The sequence below is a fragment of the Syngnathus leptorhynchus genome, chromosome 9 (genome assembly GCF_054491065.1).
Source record: "Syngnathus leptorhynchus isolate UIUO chromosome 9, UIUO_Slep, whole genome shotgun sequence".
Taxonomy (NCBI): Eukaryota; Metazoa; Chordata; class Actinopteri; order Syngnathiformes; family Syngnathidae; genus Syngnathus; species Syngnathus leptorhynchus.
The window spans coordinates 11372718-11398495 of NC_141203.1; the positions used below are offsets into that span (position 1 = coordinate 11372718).

At 44.0% G+C, this 25778-nt stretch overlaps 2 protein-coding genes across 2 annotated transcripts in view; one reads left to right on the forward strand and one right to left on the reverse strand.

Moving 5' to 3' along the window:
- The window catches only part of xirp2b (xin actin binding repeat containing 2b), a 25894-nt gene continuing 116 nt past the window's right edge, over positions 1-25778 (reverse strand). The window contains exons 2-12 of the mRNA XM_085920055.1: positions 25640-25715; positions 21683-21812; positions 16730-16795; positions 11464-11607; positions 10855-10980; positions 10163-10252; positions 10000-10054; positions 9829-9917; positions 735-9642; positions 217-347; positions 1-149 (exon numbers count right to left, since the gene is read on the reverse strand). Of these exons, the coding sequence (XP_085776181.1) occupies positions 256-347; positions 735-9642; positions 9829-9917; positions 10000-10054; positions 10163-10252; positions 10855-10980; positions 11464-11517 (9414 nt within the window). The 5' untranslated portion in view covers positions 11518-11607; positions 16730-16795; positions 21683-21812; positions 25640-25715 and the 3' untranslated portion in view covers positions 1-149; positions 217-255. The remainder of the gene's footprint in view (positions 150-216; positions 348-734; positions 9643-9828; positions 9918-9999; positions 10055-10162; positions 10253-10854; positions 10981-11463; positions 11608-16729; positions 16796-21682; positions 21813-25639; positions 25716-25778) is intronic.
- csrnp3 (cysteine-serine-rich nuclear protein 3) overlaps positions 23921-25778 on the forward strand; it is a 16102-nt gene continuing 14244 nt past the window's right edge. Inside the window, exons 1-2 of the mRNA XM_085920058.1 lie at positions 23921-24180; positions 24700-24740. The gene's annotated coding sequence lies outside the window, so the exon portion shown is untranslated. The remainder of the gene's footprint in view (positions 24181-24699; positions 24741-25778) is intronic.

Genomic DNA, 25778 nt, shown 5'->3' on the forward strand with positions numbered 1-25778 from the left:
CGAGTTTCTGCTCCGGTGGGATGGAGGCGTGGGTTCCCCCGGGAGCTTTTTGACCGAGTTCATTATCGTACATCCCTTTGGACTTGAGGAGTTGTTTGTAGTGGTGAAGACAAAAGAAGTGTCCGTGGAGAGAGACGTAATTTCCCAGGCTGCAATAAACGTGAGTTATCAGCACCGACGGTGCCTCGTGTGCGATTTGAGGACGGCTCGGTTTACCTTAGTTTACTTTTGCATTGCTCACAGAAGAAGCAGGACTTATGGTACTTTTTTCTGTCCACTATCCATCCATCCATCGGATACACCCTCCTTCGACACACTGTGCACAGCTCTGACTTCGGAACTCGAGCCTGTCGGGGAACCAAATAAATAATGATCATAAAAATGATAAATAAATAAATAAATAAGTAAAAATCTAGAAAACTATTTCATGTGTCGGCCATCTTGTTTGTGTTTGATTACTGTTTGAGCACAAGCATAGTAAAACAGCCGTCACTCATTTGCAAAGTTCTAGAAAAATGCAAAATACAAGTACATGATAGACAGACAGACAGACAGACAGACAGACAGACAGATCACTCGTGTTAAGATGACATGCCTGAACACCTCAAAACAGGATCAGTATTTAACGCTAATTGGGGAAAACGACGGTGCGGTCTTAAGTCAGAGGTTAGTCGTCACACAATTTCCACCCATGGCTCGGTTTCCTCACGGCACATGCTTCCTAATTTTTTTACCGATGGTCGTCTGATGAGACAGCGCCTGTGATGTCATCGCTTCCGTCGCAGTCTTGAAAAGAGTCTCACTCTCGCTGAGGGTTTGGTGAAAATTCTTCAGCAATTTCTCAGCGGCGTCTTGGTCATGGGTATGAGTTCGCCTAGCCGGCGCCGCTTTCCTTTTCACCGCGTCAGCGTAAGAAAAAGGAGGCGGCTGTTTTGACACGCTGCCAGAGCGCTGACTGACACTTGTCGTGGTGACCTTGCTCCCAAACACATCGAGGCTTGCGAAATGCTCTGTGATTGATTTGCTCTCAGAAGGAGCTGATGGATCTGTCCGTACAATTTCCAGCACATTTCCATGATGGGGGAGGGCCGAGCCGAGCTTTAAGCCCGGCTGCATCTCAGGAGGACTTTGCAGCTTTGCCGTGTCAACTTCCCGTCTGATTGTCAGCGGCTCCTCGTGATCGCCTTTCCGCTCATCTACGGAGAATCTCTGCTCGCTCGTTTCAAAAATATTCTTGAGAGTCTGAACGTCAAAAGCTGCCGACCCCCTTTCGGAGTCTTCCTTGTCTTCAATTTCGTTTTGCAACCATTCTGTAAATGGGAGCAACTCTTTGCTGATGTCGATTTTATCTGTGGATTCAAATTTATTGACAAGACCGGACAAGTCCGCTTTGGGCAGATCTACTTTTTCTTGGATCTTGTCCTCATCGCTGTCCTCCAGGTCCGGGCCCAGTCGTTCAGGAATCGCGATGGGTTCCTTGCGGGTATAGGTTTTATTCATTTCAGCCTTTTGGGCCTCCTCAAAGAACTCCTTCTTTTCTTGAAATGAAGCCAATGATAACTCGGAAGTATCTTCCGGGACCTCATTACAAAGCGGCGGTTTGCTATCCGCCTTACTTTGGCTTTCATTTGCATTCGAAGCCTCGGGAGGTTCCCAGGTGTCTTTTTCTTCGACGTGCTTTCTAGACGACTCGCCGGAGCCGTGAACGGCCTCAAGTTTGATTTGCCGATGGAATGAAGCAGGCGTTTCCACGATTTCGGATTTCTTCTCGCATATGAGCTGCGGGGATATTAACGGCGGCGGGGTAACGCCACATGACAACTTAGCCGTGGCGTCTTTGAGTCGCGGCAAATTCTCGGCTCGGTCAAACGTCGGCGAGGGTGTGATTCTCGTCAGTTTTGACGTCGGGGTGTCGCAGCGGCGAGGCGGCGGCGTCGGGGGTGTGCCGGGCCTTTGGAGCGGTGTCGGCGACGGACTGACTCTCTGGGGCGAGTCGGTCCTTCGAATGGATTCGATGGTGATAAATGTAGGCGAGGGAGTTCGGGTTCTCAGAGACGGCGACGGAGCTCGTAGGTCCGTTGGTTCTTTCCTGCTTTCGGTTAAGATCTCCTTCTTTAATTGTTTCTGGACTTTTATAGAACCGACGGCGAACTTTTTTTCCTCAGCAACAGATTCCAATCCGCTCTTCTCGTTTGTCACTTTTTGAGATCGACTCGGCTCGGGAACGTCATCCCCCGATTTTTTGTGAGGAACCTCCGGGCTTGTGAGGCAATCTGCAAATGTGCCGAGTTTAGTTTTGGAAACGGTTTGCATTCCCGTGATGTAAGAGATTACACCCGCCACCTGTTGCTTAGGAGATTCCACGATTCCCACCGATGCGGACGCGAGCGTTTGATTCCGTTCTGACTCGACTGGCACTTTAATTGGCTCGGCACGACTTTCCTCCAGTGACGCACTCTTCGGAGTAATTGTCACGGCTTTCTTCTTGGGATGACTTTGATGTGCTTTTACTCTCTGGGAGTTGTCATCCTCTTTGCTTTGAACGTGCTCTTCGACGACACTTGTGTGAATTTGGGGAGCGGCGGTTGTTTCTTCCGACTCATTGACTGTTTCTGTGACGGCCGTCTTTGATTCGGAGTCTTTGATTTGACTTAATTGTGTCGCCGCTTTCGACTTTTTGGATTTCTTTTTCTTCTTTGGTGCTGTTAGACTGTCACTTACATTGGTGGCAAGATCTTCTTCTGGGCCGGGGGACACTTTGGTTATCACCTGCTTTGATTCTGTCTTCACCTCTCTTGACTCGCTGACGGGCTCGGCGGAATCGTTGGCTTTCACCCGAGTCTTAGTTTCTTCTTCAATCTTGACGTCAACTTGCTTTTCCTGCTTTGTGCTCTTTTTTACCTTTTGGTTTGTTTTTGGCAGTTTCCCGATAGTTTCTGCTTTTTCGGTGGGTATTTCCGGTTGCTCGTTTCTCTTGGGTTGCGATTGGGATTTCTTTGATTTCTGTTCACTGCTTTCGGGTTTGGCCATTTTAACAAGGCCTCTTGAATTATCCACGCCCGTTCCATCGACAATCTTTCTTTCAGATTCTTTTGCGTTTTGATTTTTCACATGTTTCTTCTCACCGGCGATTTTCGTGGTGTCTGTGGTGTGAATTTGTTTCGAAATGACAGCTTGAGTCGACGCCTGTGAGGAGACAGAAACGATTTTCTGTTTGGTTGTGTGAGCGGTTTGCCTCACAGCAGTCACCGAAGAGCTCTTTTGAATCTTAGAAGACTCATTAAAAAGTATTTCCTGCTTGGCAGATGATATTGTGGAGATAACAACCTGCTTGGATGCATCACGTGACGAGGAGGACTCGAAATGAAGCGCCGACTCGGCATTTCCAGCTGCAGCCTGGATGTTTTTTGTTTGGTTGACATCTTCAGCTGCTTTAATTGAGTCATTCACAAAAGGCGGAGTTGGAGTGGTTGGAGGCGTGTTTTCCTCTTTGTGCTTACGGTATTTTTCCTCAGCTTTTATTAATGGGGTGTTGAATTTACTTGTTTTGCCTCTTGGAGGAGGAGTGGGGGAAGAAGGTGGGGTGATGCAAACTCTCCTGCCGGGTCGCGGCGATTCTGGCGGCGGCGGGACTTCGATTGTTTTAGATGTTCGTGTCGTGGTGACAGACTGGACTGTTTCCACTGTTGCCTCTAGTTTTGGGACGGGACATAAGGTTGGAGCTTTGACTTTCTTCACCGTCATCTTTTTGGCCTGGGTCGGTGAGACGGGAACTGGTTGTTTTGGGATTCTTTCCAGGTCTCGCCGTGGTGGTGGTGGTGGTGGTGGTGGTGGTGGTGTTGGTGGTGGTGGCGATGGCGGTGGGAGTAAGTCCAGTTCAACGGTAGCTGGGGGCGGTGGAGGAGGGAGGTGATCCACGTCAGAATCCACACATGGAGGAGGCGGCGTCGGAGGAAGAGGAAGGTCGATGTCTACCACCGGTGGAGGTGGAGGAGGCAAATCGGGTTCGGCCACTTGTCGTTTAGGAAAGTACACATCTGTTTTGACTTTTGTTTTATTCAAGCGGATCATTCCTTTTGGCTTGAGGTTGCAGAATTCCGTTTTTAATGTTTTGATACCGTGACTTTGGGTGATGGTTTTGTGCTCCACCACGGTTTTGGTTTGTGTGCTGCGCCTTTCCGCCGTACACGTTTTTGTTTCGGTCGTAACAGATTGCCGATCGTCTAAAACTGCGGTTTTGATTTTTTGTACGTTTCTCTGTGTCTCTGCATTTAAATTCTTCACAGGAGGCCTCTGCTTAACTTTGACTCTTCTGTAGGAGCCAGCTTTCCCTTTGGGAGTTTCACGCTGTGCCGTTTCCATAAGTGATTTAATCGTGCCTTTCACATCGCCTTTTATCACTTCCTCTTTCTCCACCAAAGTTTGCTCTTGGATCTCAAATAATGACTTCACAGACATCTTGACATCGCCTTTTACTTCTTCTTCTTCGGCGCCGGGGCTTCTTTGAATTCTTTGAGCGGGTGGAGGTTCCGTGAAGAGCTGTATTGTTCCTTTCACATCCCCCTGGACATCGATCTCCTGATGACACATTTTTTTCTCAGAAGAAGCATCTTGTAGACCTTGCATTGCTGCTTGAATATCACCTCTGACAATTTCCTCCTTCTCCACCTCAACAACTGTTTGCTTTGCCAACTGGAGAGATCTTAAGGTAGCCTTGACATCTCCAGGAACCAGATCCTCCGCGGTGGCTTCAACTCTGGCTGTTGCAGATTTCTCGAGAGACCTCAAGGCTCCTTTTATGTTCCCCGGGATGATATCTGGTTTCTCAACCTCCTTGTGACAATGTTGCGCCCTCTCCAAGCATCGCATGGTTTTAGGTATATTGCCTTTCATGACTTCCTCCTTCTCCACCACGACTCTCTGATTGACTGATTCTGACAATGAAGTCAATGCGGCTTTCAGATCTCCTTTGACGATCTCCTCCTTTTGGAGACCCTCGAATGAGACCGTGGGCTCCGTCATGAAAACTTTCACCGTGTTATGAACATCACCTGGTATGATATCATCCACAGTGCGCTCGATTTGGGTTTGGTTGCTACTAAGGATGACTTTGGTACCCTGAATGTCACCTCCGATGATCTTTTCTTTCTCAATAGTCTCGTCTGACGCTTCGTCCGGTTCTAAATTGAGTCGTTTAAGATAACTGAGGGCCCCAGATTCGATGCAAGTGGAATAAAATTTGACGTTCCCCTTCTCGGTTTCATCGACCGTTATCCTCTGCGTCAGATCGGGCTGATCTTGGCTGGAGAGTCTTTGCAGGGCAGTCTTTATATCTCCTCTGACCACGCCCTCTTTTTCCATACTCATCTGATCTTGTTTGTTCAGAAGGGAATAGATTGTCATCCGCACATCGCCTTTCTCATCCTCCTGAATGAGGAGTCCGTGTTTGACAGAGCCGCTATCGTTGAAAAGGTTATTTATGGCTTCCCGAATGTCTCCTGGTATGATTTCTTCCTTTTCGATACTTTTGTTGCTTTCTTGGTTGAAAAGCTGTCGCACCGTCGAAGTGATATCGCCCCTCTCTTCCGACTCGATGACCACCTGCCGCCCGTGTTGTTCCTGTCTGTTCAGGAGGTTCATCATGATAGTCTGCAAATCCCCTCTGATGACTTCCTCGCGTTGAATCTCGGGAGCTTGCTGATTCATCAGATTGTATTTCGCCATCCTAACATCGCCGATTTCATCCGATTCGATGAGTATCCCTTTGGATGTCACCATTTTCTGACTATGAAGTTCTTCTAGCGTTCCCTCGACGCTCTTGCCCAAGATTTCCATCTTCTCCGTTTTGGTCTCGTTGAAGTCATCAAAGGGCGTCGTTTCAAAGAGCCACGTCGTTGACTTGACATCTGCTTTGACGATTTCCTCTCGAGCGACGTGCGGCGTCTCGTCGTCTTCGTCGACCTCCCTAATGTGGTCCAAAGGATTTTTCTCAAACAGCCAAACGGAACGCTTGACGTCGCCCTTTTCCACCTCCTCCTTTTTAACCGTCTCGATGAGGTTCTCCGAGCTCAGGCTTCTTATTTTATCAATCGACTGCGTCTCAAATCTCCATCTGGCCGACCTGACGTCGCCCTTTTGTATTTCGCTGATATTGACCGTTCGAACCGACTCCTGCAACATGGCCTCCGATTCAAAGCGGTCTTTATTCATTTTAACGTTCCCCCCTTGAATGTCCTCCACCGTCTTCATGAAGGTCCTGCTTTCTTCAGATATCCTATCAAGAGGCTGCGTCTCAAACTTCCACTTTGCGGACGTGACGTCTCCTTTCTGCTCGTCCTGCTGCGTGACGGATTTAATGAGGTAAACCTCGTCGGAGTCCTTGATGGCGTCTAAGGGTTTGGTTTCAAACAACCACCGAGTTCCGATGACATCTCCGCGTGTTACCTCCTCGCTGGTGACTGTGGTCACTTCATGGTAATGACCCTCCTTGTCCTGGATAGCGTACAGAGGCTGAGTTTCAAAGAGCATGGTGTAATTTTTCACATCGCCCTTCTCTTCATCGTCGCGAGCAATCGTTTGCATCGTGGATAGCTCGGGTTCAGACGCCGACTCCTTGATTCTATCCAAGGAGAAGGTCTCGAAAATGAATCGTCCCTTGTCTACGTCCCCGCCGTGTATGTCGGTAACCGTCCGGCTTTTCGATGTTTCTTCTCGGCCGTCGTGGATGGCGTCGATGGATTGATTTTCAAAGAGCCATTTACAGGTGACCACGTTTCCTTTCTGAATATCCTCGCTTTGCACTCTCTTGAGATGTTGCATCATTTCCTCCGAAGTCGACGTCATGATATCGGCCGTGCCGTGTTCAAAAATTTGCTTCTTCCTCGACACGTCACCTGACGCGATGTCGATCTCGGTGATCCGCTTGAAAGTGTTTCCCTCCTCCCCGGAGAGATTCTCGAGTTTTTCGGTCTCAAAGAGAAAACACGCCGTCCGGACGTCTTTGCCTTGAATGTCCTCTTGATTGACCGTGCATGTTTTCAAGACAGTTTCCGTCTGGTGGTGAATCGCATCAAGCGTTTGCGTCTCGAAGAGCCACGTGCACGTTTTTACATCTCCCTTTGGCATTTCTTCAGACTGATTTTCACCATTTACGTCCACTTTTTCATACAGGACGTCCATTGGTTGCGTCTCAAAGAGCCACTTGCAGTTCTTTACGTCTCCTTTCACAATTTCTCGACTTTCGCTTGGAGTTTCCTCATCTTCGATGTTACTGAAGTATTTGATGGCATCGAGAGGCTGCGTCTCAAAAAGCCATTTGGCGGTCTTAACGTCACCGGATTCAATTTCCTGTTTGGATATCCCTTTGATGATTTGGTATTTGTCAATGCTTTCGTCAAATTGGTCGATGGGTCGCGTTTCGAACATCCATTTGTATGTCGTGACATCTCCGCTCACCACCTCTTCGTGACGCACTGTTCTCAACTCGTGGAAGTGACCCGAGCTGTCCTGCATGGCGTACAGTAGCCCGGACTCAAAGAGGTTTTTGTTGGACTGCACCGAACCACTCGTGACGCCCTCGACCTGGATTTTTTGCGATTCGTCCCTTCTGCTTAAATCGGTGCTCTCAAAGATATGCTTATAATTTGACACGTCCACTTTGTCAATTTCTTCCAAGTCAACTGTTCGGATGACTTCCTTCTTCTCGTCTCGAATCTGTTCCAAAGGCTGGCTTTCGAACCGCCATTTCTGATGTCGAACGTCTCCCCTCTCCTCGTCGAGTTCGACCCATCTCTTCAGTTTGCCGACCTCGGCCAGCTCCTTCGCCTCGTCGGTCGGCATGGCCATTTTTTTCAATTTGCCGACTTCCGCGAGCTCCTTCGGCTCCTCGGCCGGGATGGTTTCAAAGTAATGCCTGGTGGATTTCACGTCGCCTGCGATAATTTCCTCTTTTGTCAAGGCGAGGCTATTTGAATCATCTTTCAACATGTCCATTGGCTGAGTCTCAAACACCCAGCAATTCCTGCGGACATCGGCTCTGCAACTCGTGCCGTCCTCCTGCGTGAGGTCCTCCTCGATGTTGACTGTGCGAGTTATCTCCTTCTTCTCATCGCGTATGTGCTCCAGAGGTTGACTCTCAAAGCGCCACTTTTGATGTCTCACGTCCCCTTTTATGTCTTCGTTCGGCAGTGGCTTTTTAAGTTTTCCGACTTCAGGGCAGTTCTTCCTCTCCATTTGAGGGCTGCTTTCAAAGAAGTTTCTTGCCGATCTAACGTTACCCCCGATAATTTCTTCAACGCACTGAGTCGTGTCGTTGGAATCATCCTTCAGTGAATCCATCGGTTGGGTTTCAAACACGAGGCAGTGCTTGCGCACATCCGCCCCGACGACTTCTTCGGTTTTTGAGCATTCCAACTCAGTCAGGGAATTCAGCGTCTTTATCTCAAACAACCATCGTCCCCAGTCTCCTCTGTTACTGTCCTCCATGGAAAGGCTACACATCAGCTTGAAAGATGAAAGCGGTTTGTTCTCGTCAAGAGGTTGAGTATCGAAAAGCCAACGAGAAGCAATTGAACTCTCCAGCTCGGTTTCAATTTTCCGCACCGATTTAATCTCCAGCATCTGACTGGACTGCCCCATGATGAAGCATTGAAACTGAGTGTCAAAGTTGCTGGTTATGGTTTTCTCCTCCTCGTTGATTTCTTCCACGACTGATCTTAAACTCAGCAGATGGCTCTCGTCCACCGTCTCGGTGTGTCCGAGGCCGTCCATGTACTTATCGTCGATCATGTAAATGGTGGCGTTGCCGTCCTCTTCTGTGAATACCACCTCTTTGGTGAGATCTTCTTCCTGGTGCATCTTATTCAGACTGTCCATCGTTTGGGTTTCAAACAACCACGCCGCGGCTCGGACGTCTCCCTTGTCGAACTTCTTCCTACACTCCATGGAGTCGGTCTCACGTGGGCTCAGCTCATCTATCGGCTTGGTCTCGAACATCCACGCCGTGCGCCTCACGTCCTTCCCGAGAATCATCTCTTTCTCTGTCATCTTGTGATTTTCTTCATCTCCATCCAGGGATTCATCCTTGATGGCATCGAGTGGCTTATTCTCAAACATCCAGCGCCTTGCCTGCACATCTCCCGGTAGAATCTCTTCCCATTCGTATTCCTCATCAGTGACATCAGCGTCATCCTCATACAAATACGCTTGACTCGCCCGCTGGTTGTTTACCGTCTCGTTGTATTCGTTGTAGAAGTCCTCTTCAATATTTTTCCTGACGCCGGGATGTATGTGCTTGTATAGACGTTTCAACTCAGACATGCTCTTCTGCTTGATGTAAGCCTCTTTGCTGAGAAGGTTTTTGGCCGAGTTCACTGATCCTTGAGTCTCCTCGGATGAGTATTGAGTGACGGGAATACTTTCCATGATTGGTGACATTTCAAGTAAATCCGGCGGTGGCGGCGGAAGGTAATCAGAGTCGTCTACGGCCGGTGGCGGCGGCGGTGGAAAGTCTTCGTAATCTATCACGGCGTCCGGAGTGTCCTCTGCTGTTTCGACCGCTGACTCCCGGTGCCCCTCATTAGTCACTGTGTTGGTCTGGGTCACATTGGACGACCACTTTGACCAACCGCTGTCACGTCCAGTCTTATTTAAAGAGCAGAAGTGACTGCAACTAATTATTCCATTTCATTCATTACATCTTCAGATAAAGCTTTTCTGACATGACACAATCTTAGCTAGCTTTTTTGGAACTTTAGCGTAATCCACCATTTTTATTCTGCTGGATGGGGAAGAAAAATTTCTAAGTTAGCATAAAATCCAAGTGATTACCTTAATCGGTTTGTGTGCCGCTGCTTCCTCTATGGTTCTTTCAAAGTGAGCCCTGAGTTCTTTTGTTGTGTACCTTGGAAATTCTTCTTCTGTCCGTTAGCGTCGAAACGGGAATAAACTTAAGTTCCAGAAGCTTGGGAGCGATGTTATGTACAACATACAACGCCTTACCTTCATTTTCATGGACTTTATCATTGCAGTGCAAATTGTTGACACCGTCTGACACCTATTTAACACAAGAAACAAATATTTTGTCCTCTCTAACCTAAATGGAACATCATATATTCTTTCAATAAAGAACAAATGATTTTGTAAACAGAATAAAAGTACATACCGTAGTTTCTTGGGAGGATAGTAGCTGCTGACTGCCCGCCACCACCTGTTGCTCGCCGCTAGACACCGACACCTCTGAGTGGGACATTTCCTGTAAATGTAAAAAAATAAAATAAAATGGTGGATTTCACATCTGGTCACACTACAAGGATCAGTCAATATTCACATTTCCTCTCATTTTGCTGATAAAATGCAGAAGCTGAAAACGCTTTAAATTCACATTTGCTCGGATGTGATAGGTATTCCCAAACGACAACGAGAATAACAAAAAAACATGCCTCAATCATCTGAGCATGCCCTCCTGGTGCTCATGTGATAAGAGTCTGTTCCACATCCGCCCGCCATGTTGAAAATCAAGCAGGGACGCGATGGTTAATGCGATACAGTGTGACTTGTGGAGATAGCGGCGAGATGACAAACAACACACGGGGCTGCTCATTCATACCGTGCCGTAAAAATAATAGAAAAACACAACGCACACAACTAAATGTGTGTTGTTGCAAATGGGGCGAGATGGATCACAAACCTCGGTGTTCATCTTTGGAAAATATGGCATATTTTTCACCAGGCTCACCCATGCATGTTAAAACATCAGCATTCCTGTCTGCTCAAATGAGTTCCCGCTAACTTGATGACAGACATCTTATTCACTTTCATGCATTGGCGGCCATAATTGGCCTGTAATATGTGTACCTGCACACTGCTGTGCTGGAAATGGAACTGGGTTACATGAGATGTGGTCGTTTCCTGGGTTTTAAATTGTTTCCTCGCGTTGGCCAATCCCCCAGGCATGGAACAGATCTCCGACTCCTCCATGACCTAATGAAGCAGGGGTGGATATCATTAGTGGAGCTCCACCTCACACGAGGCTTATCTTCAGCCTGCTAATCATGTTGCTAAAGCAGCCGTCTCCAACTTTTTCTGCGCTACGGCCAGATTTGAAGTCGAGGAATATTTGGATGGCGTAGAATAAAAATAAAAACAAAAATAGTTTGTTGCTATAATTAGTGGTAAAGTCATTAGTTTCTCGGAAACAAGCCGGACACATTTGGCTAATGGAAACCCTTGATTATTATTATTTTTTTTTTTAGTATTTTCCTTAAGAGCTGCTCTTGTTTCCTTCCTATTTATATTTGCTCGTCTATTTGCGTGACCGTCACCACCTCCACGAATTCAGCATGACAACATCATCAATAAAAAGGTAACAATGCCCACAGAATTGTTGCGCAGCTACCTTGCGAACCTCAAGGCCGCGTCCAACAATAACAAGAAATTTACTTTCACTTTAACAGCACAACATACCCTGCTCGGGATGGTGTTGTTGTCCACTCGCTGGGTGACAGTAGATTGGTACATGGTGGCCTTGGTGTGGCTCAGTGCTTGGTTCTTCTTCTGGTTAGAATGTTACAGGAGGTCCTGCTCGGCTTCAAGGCGTGCTGCCAGCAGCTGAAGACACAAAGCCAAGGAATTTGTTCTTTGTTGTTGTTGTTGTTGTGATAGACCCACATACAGGGAATATAATTTAGTCATGCAGACACAAACAAAGATGAGTGGTACCTTACAATATTTTCTACTTTTACTGTAATTTTAGATGTTTTTCACAGAAGATAAAGAATATATGCTTGTAAATATCCTTATATAGGGACGTGTTGTTTTTAAATACTCAAACCGCGAGGCTAACCGTTAGCATGTCGATGCTATTTTGCCTTGTTTGCTAGGGCTAAGCTACTATAAGCTTCTTTTAAAGACACAACAGGTAATTCATTTTGTTTTATGTTCATTTTTGAGAGTAAAGCTAAACTGAAAAAAAGCATTCAACATCTCAAGGCCTGATTTTTGACCAATCATTCAATAGCTGCCTAATTGCTGCTCATTTTGAAGTGATTTGAAATGATCAAGTCATAAGTCATGTGACTCCGCGGCTGACAGTATAATTTACTTTGGACATTGGCAGTATTATTATTCATTGCAGCCAGGATAATATCATTAGAAGTAGACAACGTGGAATAGTAGAGATTTTTAAATGAAGTGTATTGCGCCAGATAACATCAAGTTCTCAAAGTTCCATCACATCAACAGACAATCAAAACCACTGGTGCATTGAACCATTGCGCCATTTGAAGCCTTTTTTTTTTATTGAATTAATTAACGTTTTAGGTCATTAATGATTTGCGGTTTAATTCTGTGAGATCTGCCTTAGAGAAATGTACGATGTTATATAAATTGGGCATTTAAAACTAATTCAACTAAATTAAAAAAGTACATGGCTACAAAATACAAATACAAGGTCAAGGTTTTGAGGTGGATGCACTGTATAAATAGAAACCGTTAAATGTGATAGCAGAGAGTAAAATTTAAAGCCCAAAAAGTCGAAGGCTATCTAATGACATGTTATGCTGTACGGCAAGCTCAAATAACAAGAAAGTGAAGTAATCTAGGCGCCTTACCAAAATAAATGTGGCCTATTTTAAACGCAACCATGAAGGGCCATGTTGCTTTTATGGAATCGGTGAGGTCAGCGTGTTCCTTGCTGAAAATCGCATTGATAAACACGGCTTTGATTGGAAATGACTCCCACTGTACTGGCCATTTCATGGCTTGTCAATTTTCTTCTCAGTAGCGCGCCGCAACACCTGCAGTACTGCAGAGCTCCGTCCATTTGGAAGCAAAATAAATCACTTTTCAGCTCGAGGCGGCGTTTCAAATTGCCGAGTTAATTTTCTGTATCGTCGCTGTTTATTTCCCTGCAGGTCAAACATTTATAATTTCCAACTAACATGGTGACAAATTCACATACGGTGAAATCCAATTCATTCATGACCTACCAGGTAAAAAATAGAAGGTCTATAAAAAAAAAAAAAAAAAAGAGCTCCACAGGTAGAATCCCACACAAATGGCCACTGCACCCCCCAGCCAGCAGGGTCGTTCCAAATAAAAACAAATCCCAGTCGGCGTTGGAGACCAGCTCCAGCAGTGCGTCCCTCCACCTCTCTAAGACCAATGGTGGGTGACAGCTGATTTTATTTTGGAACCTCCGCCCACTCCCAAAACATGGACCTGCTTGGATTTTCTTTGGAGCCTCCCCTTGAAAAGAAAAAGGAATTTCCCCTACAGATGCTTAGTTTTAGGTCAAAACAAATACAAAATTAGATTATGATTCAGTACAGTGTCAACCACTTGGGAAGACTTACTCGATGTCAGATTATTAATTTTTTTTGCGATAAGTATCGGTGGGTGGTATCGGCTGCCTGTAAGAGTACCCGATACCGGAAAATAAGGCCAGTATCATCCCAATATTGATACCTGATATTAGCCCATCCTTAAAAACAACAGTGAAAAATCAATCTAAAACAAACCAAATATTGCACCAATTCCATTTGGTCTGATTAAATCGAAACCGATTCAAATCGGTTTTCATAACACCCCGAATGCACCTTGACACTGCCTAAAAAAAAACCCTACCAATCGTCTGAAATGAAGCAGTATTAAATCCATAATTGCATCCTTTGCGATTTGAAAATTGCATTCCACAACATTGCGACGTTAATTTGACGTCCATTAATTGTGGAGCCCTAATCATGGTCCCACCTTGCATGGCATGCAGCAGCTGTTCCAGTCTGTCATGATATGCCAAATTGCATCTTCCCGCCAATAATCGCAAAATCCATCATAACGGTCCCTACGCGGTGGCTCTCAAATGCGGCCGATGATGTAATGTAACGTTAAAGCCAGCGAGGCGTAAGGGGGGCCCGTAAATCTGATACCAGACACCTTCGAGTGTTGAGTGTGTGGCAGCTCATCTCGTTCGGTCCAGACGGAGACGGTGGCGCCTGCCTGCCTCGGGTATCTTGTAAAGGCAAAACTAATGTTCGTGTCTGCCAGGCATCTGAACACGCCCGGTGAGAGGATCCGCAAATCTTTCAATCGCCCACCTGTTTTATAGAAATATTCAACATGGCCATTTCAGACTTAGAGGGAGCAGTTTTCCGAAGGCTCTTTTTTTTTTCCCTCAGGCACGACAATAAATGTTAGCATCAAGCAGGTGGGGGATGACAAAGGCCGCTGAGTGTGTCTCTGCTTCCGTCATGTAGAATTACGCTGAATTTAAAGAGAACGAAAGGTGCGGTCGAGTCGGCTGTGTTCACTCCCACAACGGCGCAAACGCCCATTTCTAACAAAGGGTGTCTACGAAAATACCAAAAGGAAGAAAATTCCAGCACTTTGTCCGAGGCACGAAAATAGGACCCCGTAACGTAGATTTATATCACGCCATTCAAGGCAGCCAAAGACACTTTTGTCGTCGACGTGAATTTTTCATGGCTCGTCCGTGATTATTCTAACTGTGATGAAAAAGGCAAACTCAGTTCTCTTGACATTTAGAATTAGACGCAGATTTCCTCGGCCATTTAAAGTATTTACAAAAGGGTGATTGAAAGGCAGACTAAAAATCATTAACTTGTCGGCTTATCTTCTTTTCATGATGACCCTGATTTATGCAGTTTGCACAGAACCATTCGCTGTAGCGCAGTCAAGTTGGGTCGTGAGGCAAACGCACACACAAAACTATTATTTCTTTAGATTACTTGAGTGGTGACCTTGTGAAGTTTTTGACGATACGAGTGGCCCGCTCGGCGTGCTTTAAGGCGATTCACGCTCCGACTGAGAATACGGGTCAAATGACACACAATTGCAATCTTGCAAACACTTTTGGCTGTTATGATAATGGAACAGAGCAGCACTTCATTTTGCAAGTTTTGATTGTAAAATAAAAAAAATTGAATAATCTTCTGGATTTGAATTTTTGGTTCAGCCTTCTGATGGAGGAAGTAACCACTGCCGTATACATAAATCTCCGACATTTTATTGAGGCTATAAAACCGAAACTCACTCGAATAAAGCAGTTCTAAGTGGCTCAATTACTTAACATACATGGAAATGATTCTGAACATCATTCAAATAGTTTGGTTGTTATGTGTGACCAGTGGCCAAAACTTGCATGGAGCTAAAGCAGCAAGTGTGAATAAATTGTCTACGCTTTGGCGGCTTTGGCTCTCAGCCCTCCGACTAAATACCCAAACATAAGTGTTTGCTGGGGAGACTTCAAGTGCGACTGAGTCAATTGTGGCCTTTCTTACTTACTCGGCCTTCTGCCGTTAATATCTGTGAGCTCTTTGTCGCAAATAGAAAAGACGGCACAGCACACGAACATCTCAAGTCAGACCATTTCGAGATTCCAATTTCATAATTCGTAATGTCGATTCAAATATGTATCTTTTTTTGATTTTAAATGTACAATCTGTTTTCCTCGCGATGCACTGTGCAGACTTGGCATCATTTCCGCCCCGTGCTCCAGTGAGCACTGCATGCGCCCCACCGACAGTAGCGCCATGAGACGCATGTCAATGAGCCAACTCTCTTTCCAGATGACACCAGAAGTGAGACAGCGTGTCAAAGCCTCCATTCAAATCCGGAACACAATATTCACAATTATTCACCTTAATCTGTGCCCGCACTTAGCATGGGACTATTTTGAACAGCCAACTGAGCTTTAATTAATTAAAGGGTAATGAGGACCCCTAAAAAAAAAAAAAAAAAAGTGCTGCACTTTCATCCAAGCATTTGGAAAATTAATTTCCTCTTTGGATCGTGTGGAGCGCGGGACTAAAAGCCATTGGAACTGAAGATCAGAAAGAATGATGGCGAGGATGAGCCGCAAAAAAAAAATGCTGCTCGTGTGTGTGGCGCTTGTGCAACACGATGACGTCACATATCTTTCTGCCTTGTAAGATAGCTTTCATCACTCCAAAGTGTGGCAGTATAAAATGACGGAAAGCTATTTGTTCATTATCTTCAAGGCTTTTATCTTTGACAAGCTGCGTAATGTCGACGACAGTAATTATTGTCATGCAGATTGAATCCAGACACAAGTCGTACACTGCGGTTGTCCAAAAAAAAATAAAAAAATAAAAGAAATACAAACAAAGATAAATGGATAATGGAGGACCATTATGACGGCGACACTAATGATGATGTTGCGGCACAATAAAAAAAAGCTCCGAACCCACAAATTGGATCATTTGGACTTGTTAGTGAACTCATTCAAATGTACAGTTGTGGGTTCATCAACATCATGATATCCAGCTAATCACCCATTTTTGTTTTGTTTATTTATTGTTTAATTTAAAAAATATATGGACACAGAAATAAGTAAGATAATAAAAAAAAATACAGTTTACTATTATAATTTATGTAAATGCTCTTCAGTTGTCAGAAAGTTAGCTTGACAAAGTTAGCTGACACTCAGGAGCTCTAAAACATTTAATACTTTTTTTGTAATGGGATTTCATTAATTTATGGAATAAAAAAAAATCCTGCAGTTGCTCTTTTGATGCTAAATGTGATTAGAAAATGTGAAGTCATAGCAGTGTCTCCTATCTGCTTACAAGCGGCAGGAAGGAAACTTCTCAAATAAAATATTAACCCTCAAAATCTTGCTTGAGAGGAAATGCAGGGTCAATGCGCCATGTCCACACACACACGCCACTAAATCTACGTTCAGTGAGGTCACCTCGCTAATGCTTGCGTGCCGAGCTTCGAACCAGCTCCCGCTTTTCGGCGATGGCACATCTGCTTCCTAGGCACAATGACAATAGCGATGCAAATAAGCCCACATTTGAAACTTTTATTGCCTCTTTACGGCCGGCTCTCCCGAATAAAGCAAAATCTTTGCATCTACAGAGACGCCAGGCTACGACAAATCAGCCACTTATGTTGGGGACCTCAAAAGTGTTGCAAATTGTATTTCTTTTTAACTTAAATGCAGCCTAATGTCTCTGTCTGAACACTAGGGGCGCAATTTGAAAGGACATAGACAAAGAAGAAATGTTTTTACGATAGAAACAGGTTGACCTTTGAGCGGATATCTATTTTCATTTAGACGTGATGAAATGTTTGTATGACAATGAAAGTGTGTCTGACTTTCCTTTGATTGATATTGTTGTGAAGAACCTTGTGCTTGAATGAGTAAATGACGTAAGCCGATGTATCCATGGTAACGAGGTGTGCGAGCGCTCTACAATTCTAGTGTGAAAACTGAAAATGAATCTCCTGTCAGAAAGAGTGGGGAAAAATAAAAAAAAAACACGGTGACGAGTATATTTCATTAGATTGATTGGATTTTTGCACACATAAGATGATGATCTTCTTTCATGCAAGCCTAATTGGAAATATATTTATTAAGAGTATAGTTTATTTCCCTCAATTTATTTTGTGGTGGCATTTGACACATTCTACACGGTGAAGACAAGCAGAATGTGAATGCAAAAAAAAAAAATAAAAAATAAATTGGACAGCAAAATGAACAAGTAGCAAAGAACAACAGCAGAAGACAGCGACAAGAATGCAACTAAAGACTGCGCTGAGCAGTTAATCATGGCAGACACAGTTGGGAGAACACAAGGGTGCCTAATTGGCTGACACAAAGCAAACTAACAAGGCCGGCCGGCCGAGGCGCATGCTAGCTAGCTGGATGTTGAATTCAAGTCGGAAATTGCTGAGCCGTGATTAAGAATAGTGCACTGGAACGAAAGTTCCATTCATCTATCCATCCATCCATTGAGTGCTCAAGTCTACTGACCAGATGGGACTGTAACATTGATAGCGGCTCCTTCCATCTGTCAGAGTGGTTTGCATAAACAGCGACTTCCCATGGACAAACTCATCGTCAAACCCGGCCGAGGGTGACAGACTTTTGCAAAAAATGATAGTGGACGAGGTCTTTGGAAGCAATTTCCGAGCTTCTCTACGAAATGTGCTTTTTTTTTTTTTTTCTTTCAAGGTTAATCCCTGTTTTCTCTATTGCTGAGGTGAAGGTCAAAGTTTCTATTGTAACATCTCATTCAGTGACCTCTGAGCCTGTTTCTACCTCACCTGACGAAAAAACTGAATGACAGCAAGGTGACAGTTATGCGAGGCTGGAGCTGATTGCAACCCGTGGCGCCGGACATTCTCCATCGATCGCTCCATCGCTATCTGACGTTTCCATTTTGCCAAAAAGGCCTTCTGAGAAACAATAGCCTAGCGAAACACCAACATCGGTGGCAACAGGGAATATATTTAGCAGCTGGCCCCCGCTATGACATAGTCGTGCCTGACACTTAATATCGGCACCAAAAGACACCACGGACACGCGCGACAAAATCTAAAAATAAATGTCTCAAGTGACAAAAGAAGGAGCCCCATGACTTAAAGTAGGCTGACCCACTTTGCATTTGGATACCCTGTGGTGGGTGGGTTGGAATAAATAGACGCTGGTTGACTTGGACGTCATGTACAAGTTGCGTGTTTTCAACAAGTGAATGATTCACGGCGACGGGAGTCACGTTGGGATCGTAATTGTAAAATGTCTAATGGCCACCTGTGGGACTCGACAACTATTTTCCCAGTCTATTTACGCGCCATTGTTCCATTCTGGTCCTCGCTCTTGCTGTATGTGTCAAGCCACTTGACGCCTTGTCAGCTTCTGTGTTCGTTGTTGCAAACATGTCACCGCCACCTTTAAGCCTCGTTTGTTCACGTGCACACATCAACCAATTTCGTTTTTTTTTTACGAGTCTCGTGATCAAACCAAACAGAGAGAATAAGACTTGCGTACCTAAAACAACCTAACATAGCTTATCCAATCAGTTTGCTCGGCTAATGCTAACGCGACATAGCATTTTTGCTACTGGGAGTTGTAATTTTTATTTTCTGTGTAGAGTGACTAATATTAGTGCTATACTGATGAGCTAAGAGGAGCTGAGCGGTCTGTCTGTCTTATGCTGCCCCCAAGTGGCCATAGGCGAGAACACCAGAGGAACAGAACAATTACCAATTGATGCAGTGTGATAAAACTATCTTGCTTCTTTTTAATCCTACTTAATGATCCGAACATCATGGAGAGCTATTTTTCTTCATTACCACACATTAGATTCGTTTTGTTTTTGTTCTAGCCTTCCTCCCAAATGTGTTACCCACTGAGAGTCCTAAACTGGGTCCCAAAGAAAGTCCTTGGAAAAACCTTTGGCAGATTTATCGGCTTTATCGAAATTACAAAGGAGATGGCAGATCTGTGGCGTAATTATAGCACTAAAGTGTTCCATAAAGGTGAGTAATTTTGGTTCTCTGGCGTAAAGACGCGGTAATTGTAGTACGTAAATGTGCGAAGGCTGTTGTACATTGACTTAAGAAGAAAGCTTACAATGGACAATACACTTGACTCCTTCCTCATTGTGCTCATCTACATATTTAGCTCTTCACTTCAATGACTTTTTGTGGTACGCTTTCTTTTAATTTCACTTTTGGTGAAGCTGTAAAGCATTTTTTTTTTGATTGAACATACATTTTTCAACACTGGACTGAAGAGGACTCAAAAACCGTTCAACTTTTTTTTTTCTTCTTTTCATAACTACCAGTGGAGCAATAGTGATTTATTCTCACCCAAAACTCTTTATTACACTGGAGCGGATATTATGCAAAATGTATCATGCTTAATTAATCTCTGCTGCCGCGAGGGGGCCTTGCAATGTAAGCATATTAAATCACAGGTCACACAGGCTGCAGAACCAGTTGAGATTAATAACAGAGTGCCGACCGAGCATTAATGAATGTTTTTTTATTCATGTTGGATTAGCGTCGCGTTTGTTTGGATTGAAAATATTTGTCGATTTATATCCGCTCTCATTAGAATCGTTGCTTGTTTTGTTGTTGGATTTAAGATGGTGGTACTTGGGGAGCTAAGTATTTTTTTCAGGCGGTAGTCAGTCAGTCTATTAAAAAAAAAAAAAACTGTTCTGGTTGAGCGTTTGATTCCTTTTTGTATGATGTGTGCCATCTTGTGGCAAAATTTAGTTAGCGCAGTGTTTTAATGACTTGGCAAAAAGACATTCAATGACATTCAGGTGTCACTAATTCCTCCCACTGTTTAATGACTCTCTCGGCTCTTAAAGACTTTCCTGGACACATCGTTCGGCATCAAATGAAGCACACGCTGAGGGGAAGATGGAGTGATTACAATACAAAGCCTTCTGTGTCTCATGCTAAAGAATGGGAATACAAATGAGCCTCATCCAGCCTGATGAAACAATCATTCAGCCGGCGTCATGAGGCCCCCGCACGCTTTCATTATTTATGTAACACGGCATTCGCTGGCTGCAACGTGCAGAGGTGCGCGAGGTGTCAGTCCGGGATGCTGCTATGCCTCGTGGCCCGTTTGACGTTCCTGCTGATTTCTACGTGCTGAGAAATGATTGACTGCTGCGCACAAGCTCATTTGTAAACGCTGTCATGGTTACGCTATTGCAACTGGAATTATGACACACTGGTTCAGTCAAGCATTGATAATCATACATTTGTGTCCTCCTGGATTTTAGTTGTATTTTCTTTTTTTCATATTGCAGTCATTGGAGATACAAAACAAAATTTGGATGACAAATTAGTAGACTAACTAATCTGTTGAGTAGCTTTGCCGCCATCTTGTGGCCGAGGAGGAGCCTCATTTGGAGAAAAGCAGTGCTTTGGCAACCTTTCAGCTGGAGTCTAGCACTCGGAGATTTCTTTAGAATGTAAAAGTAATGCATTGATATCATAATTTGGGGGGGGCTGTTTAATTATTAGCATGTCAATTCATTTGATTGGGGAAACATCTAAAAAAACATTATTGAATTGATCATGGGTCAGCCATATTTAGGGACAGACAACTACTCAGACGTAGATCCTCATCATGGTCATTGAGTGGGAACTGAACCCAGGCTGTCGTGACGGAGGTCAGTCGTGTGAACCGGACTGCAGCGATGGTGACTTAAGCAGGCAATTATCATAAACCTTTGGGTCAAAGAGGAACACATAGTGTATGTTTTCTGCGGTGGGGGCCATGTTAATGCGACCGCTTGAGTAGTTGGCACCCACTTAGTCACTTTGCAATGATTTACTACCGCCATCTACAGGACTAGAATGGAACCGTATCACTTAGCTTAATTTCTTTTTTTTATTGTCCCGGGAATACTGGCAATCCATTCATCCATCCTCTAATTTCACGCCAATTTGAAACATTTTATTGCTATTAAAGTAAAAGTCAAATATACTACCACTGAACTCGTGTGAAACAATTTGAGTCCTATGAAAGATTGAGCGTCTAGTTTTGTTTAAAACATGACCGGAGATTAGGAGAGAGTACTGCTTGAATTTTCACAGCACAGATTTGCTGAACACCAGGTGACACCTTTCCCCGTTACATTTAGTCACATGAGCATAAAATGCTCCATTTCATTTTGACGTCTCACTAACATCTACTCCAAAGTTATGCTAATGTTGCTAAATACCCCGAAACTATTTCTTTTTTAAAACAAATACAGAATATGTTTACAATGTGGCTATTGTGCAAAATATGAAGAGCAGATGAACCATTTATCTTTTTTTTTTTAAGTCACCGGCTAATTCAAAAACACACACATACATCGACACAACAAAAAAAAAGCGTACTCACCGTTGACGTTATCGCCATGATTTAAAACTCGTCGTCAAAATAATACCTCCGGGAACGGTAGCGAGTTGGCCTCTCTCATCTCTTGATGGAAGTTTCCACAGGCGAGCAACTGTATCGCAGAGGATGACGACTGTAGGAGGAAAAGGTCACAGGTCACCACACCCGCCAGGCTTCCACTTTGGTTACAACCTAAGAGGCCGGCCGCTCTAGAGACACATAATAGTCCTAAAGAGATGCACTTAGTGGTCCGAAAAAGTGAGCGTGGCAGAAAGTCATAACACAAACCTAGGAGAGTAAAACAATCGCACAAAGCTCATTATTAGCGACTTCTGAGGACGTCAAAAGCTTCGTCACGCCGAGCGCTTGCGGTGAAAGACGCCGGATGAGCCGTGTTAATTTGAGAGAGTTGCATTATTCACATGAGGCCACAGTGGAGTGTCATGTAAAGCCTGCTCGCCCATCCAGGAGCCATCGAGTTACACGGCCGGAAGATCACTTTCCTCGTCGCACAAAGGAACACTCTCGTTGCTGGGTTGCTGCCCACTTACAACTCCTCGGTGGTCTTCTGGTATCTTTTGCACGCTCGGGACACAACAAAGGTTCTACTGGGTTGAGCTGCGCTACCTGAGAAACTTCAGTGGGCTCGAGATAGCGCCTAGAAAATTGAGAAAAAGGAAAGTGGCCTTTTGTTTAAACCACAAGTGAATAGCTTTTGTCTTGCTATTTGATTGGCCTTTTCACTTTTGTGAATGAAGTGAAATTCATTTTAACTGGACAGGTTGGGATCCCGCAGGGAAAGCCATTGACTTAAAAACTCTTCTGTTCCAAAAATTCCAGATTTTGTTAGCATCTGCTTTCACTTTTGTTAATCGTTGAAACCTGACAAGGGGTCTGCGATCTTCTAGTCAAATGGTCATTACGGCATTGCTAAAAGACCAAGTCATTTGATAACCTTAGACATTTGTGAGGGGGGAAAAATAGTCGTGCATCATTATTTCATTACTTGTGGAAATGAGCAAAGATACTAAGCAGTAAAACTCCTCGGCTAGTTAAAGGTCTGCTTTTACACAGAGCACTTCATTCTCATTAGCGGTAATAGGATGTCAAAATAAAAGTTCTTGTCCGAGCCTTTAGAGAATAATCATGCCGTGGTTGGATATTACAATTTTTAACAAAATTACTGAAGTATAGCACAAAACTTTTTTTAAATATGCATATTGTCATAATGTATGGTGTTAGCTATCCTTTTGATATAACATTCACTTGATGTTGTGTTAGTCTTTGGCCACTTCATTTGGAACACACTCGCGTAATTCAATACAAAACATTCTGTCATAAAAAGAATGTTCAGTGTTTACTGTCCGAGATTTAAAAAAGAAGTCATAATTATATTTCATATAATTTTGCAATAACGAAATAATTGCTAGTATAGCTGGCTATTTCCCAATATAAAACGCTATAGCACCATCTACTGCTCTAAAAAAGAACCACAGGCGGATTCAAATAGTTTCAGCAACGTCCGTGATCTGTTGCTTTCATGAAAATTTCAAAATGCATGTAAGTGCACCAAGTGTGGACATACAGCAGCCGTCCACGTTGATGAAAAAATTCATAAATAAACACATGAATGACTGGCAAGTGTAGTTGTCATTTGTCAACTTGACCAAAAGGTGGCGGTGTGCTGCAGGAAAACACTCAACTGCTCGAAAAGAAAGAAACATTTTGTACCAATGGGAAAAGATGGTTAACATAAAGCTGCCTCGAAGAGATTAGCTTTGTTTGACACTATCAATTTCAAGTAGCATTAATTCAACAATAAGCTTATTATTGTGGTGTAGAATTGCAATTGCATCACGCAAAATGACAAATAATGACCAAAATATTATGAGGTGCTGTTCTCCACCTTCATTGTAAATATATTAGTCATTATATTCTTCTGCGAATTTTTTTTTTTTGCATTGGTTCCTCATTAGATGCAAATATACCTGATAAAGTTTCCAGTGTTTTCTTATTTTGTGCTTCTATGTTAATTATTCCAGCATGATCTGACGTCATGCACGTTGTAGCGATAACAAAAAAAAAAAAAAGCTATAAACAATAAATAAGTCTTCTCACCAGTATCCAAACGTGCACAGGTTTGCGCCGATGCACACTAAACGCGTGCAAAAAAAAAAAAAAATCCCCAAAAAACGCTCTGCGGCTGATTCTTGGTGTTTGAGTTCTGATTGGACGGACAAAGTCACGTTGGCCCGGGGAGCCTGTCAGTCTGATGCCGCACCATTGTTCCCCGGTAGCCGGAAAGAAGGCTGCAGCCTCCCCGCTATTGGAACGGCACCGGTGCACGCGTACATCTAGGGGACCGGTTCGTCTCCCGTCCCCCACCCCGGGCTTGAATGACCCCACCTCCCGCTGCATGCATGGACAACACGGCCGAGGCATTGCATGGAAGTGAGGGAGGGGCGTTGATTTAATTGACTGGCTGCACAGTGACCTGGATGGTGAGTATAGAGCTCAGACTCAACACAATTAGCCTTTAACTTAGTTGCACATTGACTGCCAAGTTTTTTTTTCTTATTGCATGTAAAATTTAGTAGGAAGATCTTCAATGAAACAGATTCAAATGAGTTTATTACCAATCATTTATCCAAACTCTACTCAGTCTGCAAAATTGCTGCCACATTTTCTTTGTCTTGCCTAAATTGTGCATCCTCTGCACAATAGATGTCAGTGCACCCCCCCCCCCCTATAATTATGGAGGGAGTGCACATGTATGCTACAGCTTGACATAAAACTGGTGCAAGGCCAGCTTCCTGAAGTAAATGTGGAGAGTCCACTGCAGTACAGGAAGTCCCCCCCCCCAACTATCCATCTCCCTTATCATCTCCCTAGTTAGTCCAAAGTTTCCTAGCATGATTTCCTCTTTATTTCTACATCTTACATCAGGTTGCTTCTTTGTGTTATGCAACCTGCTGCAGAAGCTAATGACCCCCCCCCCCGCCTCTCTTACCCCCCCACAGGACAGAAGCAGGCAGCTGCAGTGTAATATCATTTTCTTAAGGTAAGATTGCATTGTTATGGAACTCCACATGTATGTTCTCACACACTCAACTGTTGCCACGCTGTCTCATGGTGATGATGTGATGATGCGGTGTAAAGTCAACACAGACATCTGCAGCGGTCTCGCTGGATTAGACCACAGAGATGCACGCCTCTGATATCATTCTCATTAAAAGATGCCGCTTTAGAATATTTATCGTGAGTTTGATATGCGCTCTTGTTATGAATCAAACCACCCAGATGAAAACATTGCTCGGCGGTTTGTTTTTGTGAGCCAAGCTGATGTTTATCTATCAAGACACTTAATTGTATTAAAGATGTTTGATTATGGGGCCTCTCATTGTTATATTCTTTAAAAAAAAAAAAGCTGGGTTGTTTTCATAACCCATTTGCTAAGTGGCATGGGGATTGGTGGCCATTTTGGACACTTTGTTGTGTGTTGAAGTTGTTACAGTTGACATTTGCTTTGTTAAAAAAGACTCCATTTTATTTTAGCAAGTGGTTGCACAAAATAAAATGATCACAATAGACTTGTCAAACTGAAATTATATACAAGTCAACAGTCTGGCAACTGTGTTTCTACTGTTAGCTAATGCTAATATGTGCATCCGAGTCTCACCTGACATCTCACCGACATAGTTTCAGAGTGAGTCCTAAAAATATTTACCTGGTTAATTTCCCTCTAAATGGGTACGCACTAGCCAGGCACTCCAGAGACACTCATGTACAAGCAATTGCAGAGTCAATTTTCAGTAATTTGTCCACTTTCAAGAACTTCAACTTGAATTAGATCCACTTATGTAAAGCTCCATTCTTAGGTGGTATATTTGATTCCAAAAATGCTCACTGCATAATAATCAAGATGGCGGAAACTTTGTGACGGCCATCCATTAAACTTACCCCAGGAAGGTGTCATGAACGAAGGGTTGGAAATGTTCTTCATTTTGGATTCCTGATGGTGCAGCGGCTCACTCACCTGAGGAGCAATAGAAGAGACAAACATTTTGTTTTTAACAGTGTTACAGAAATCATTCTATTC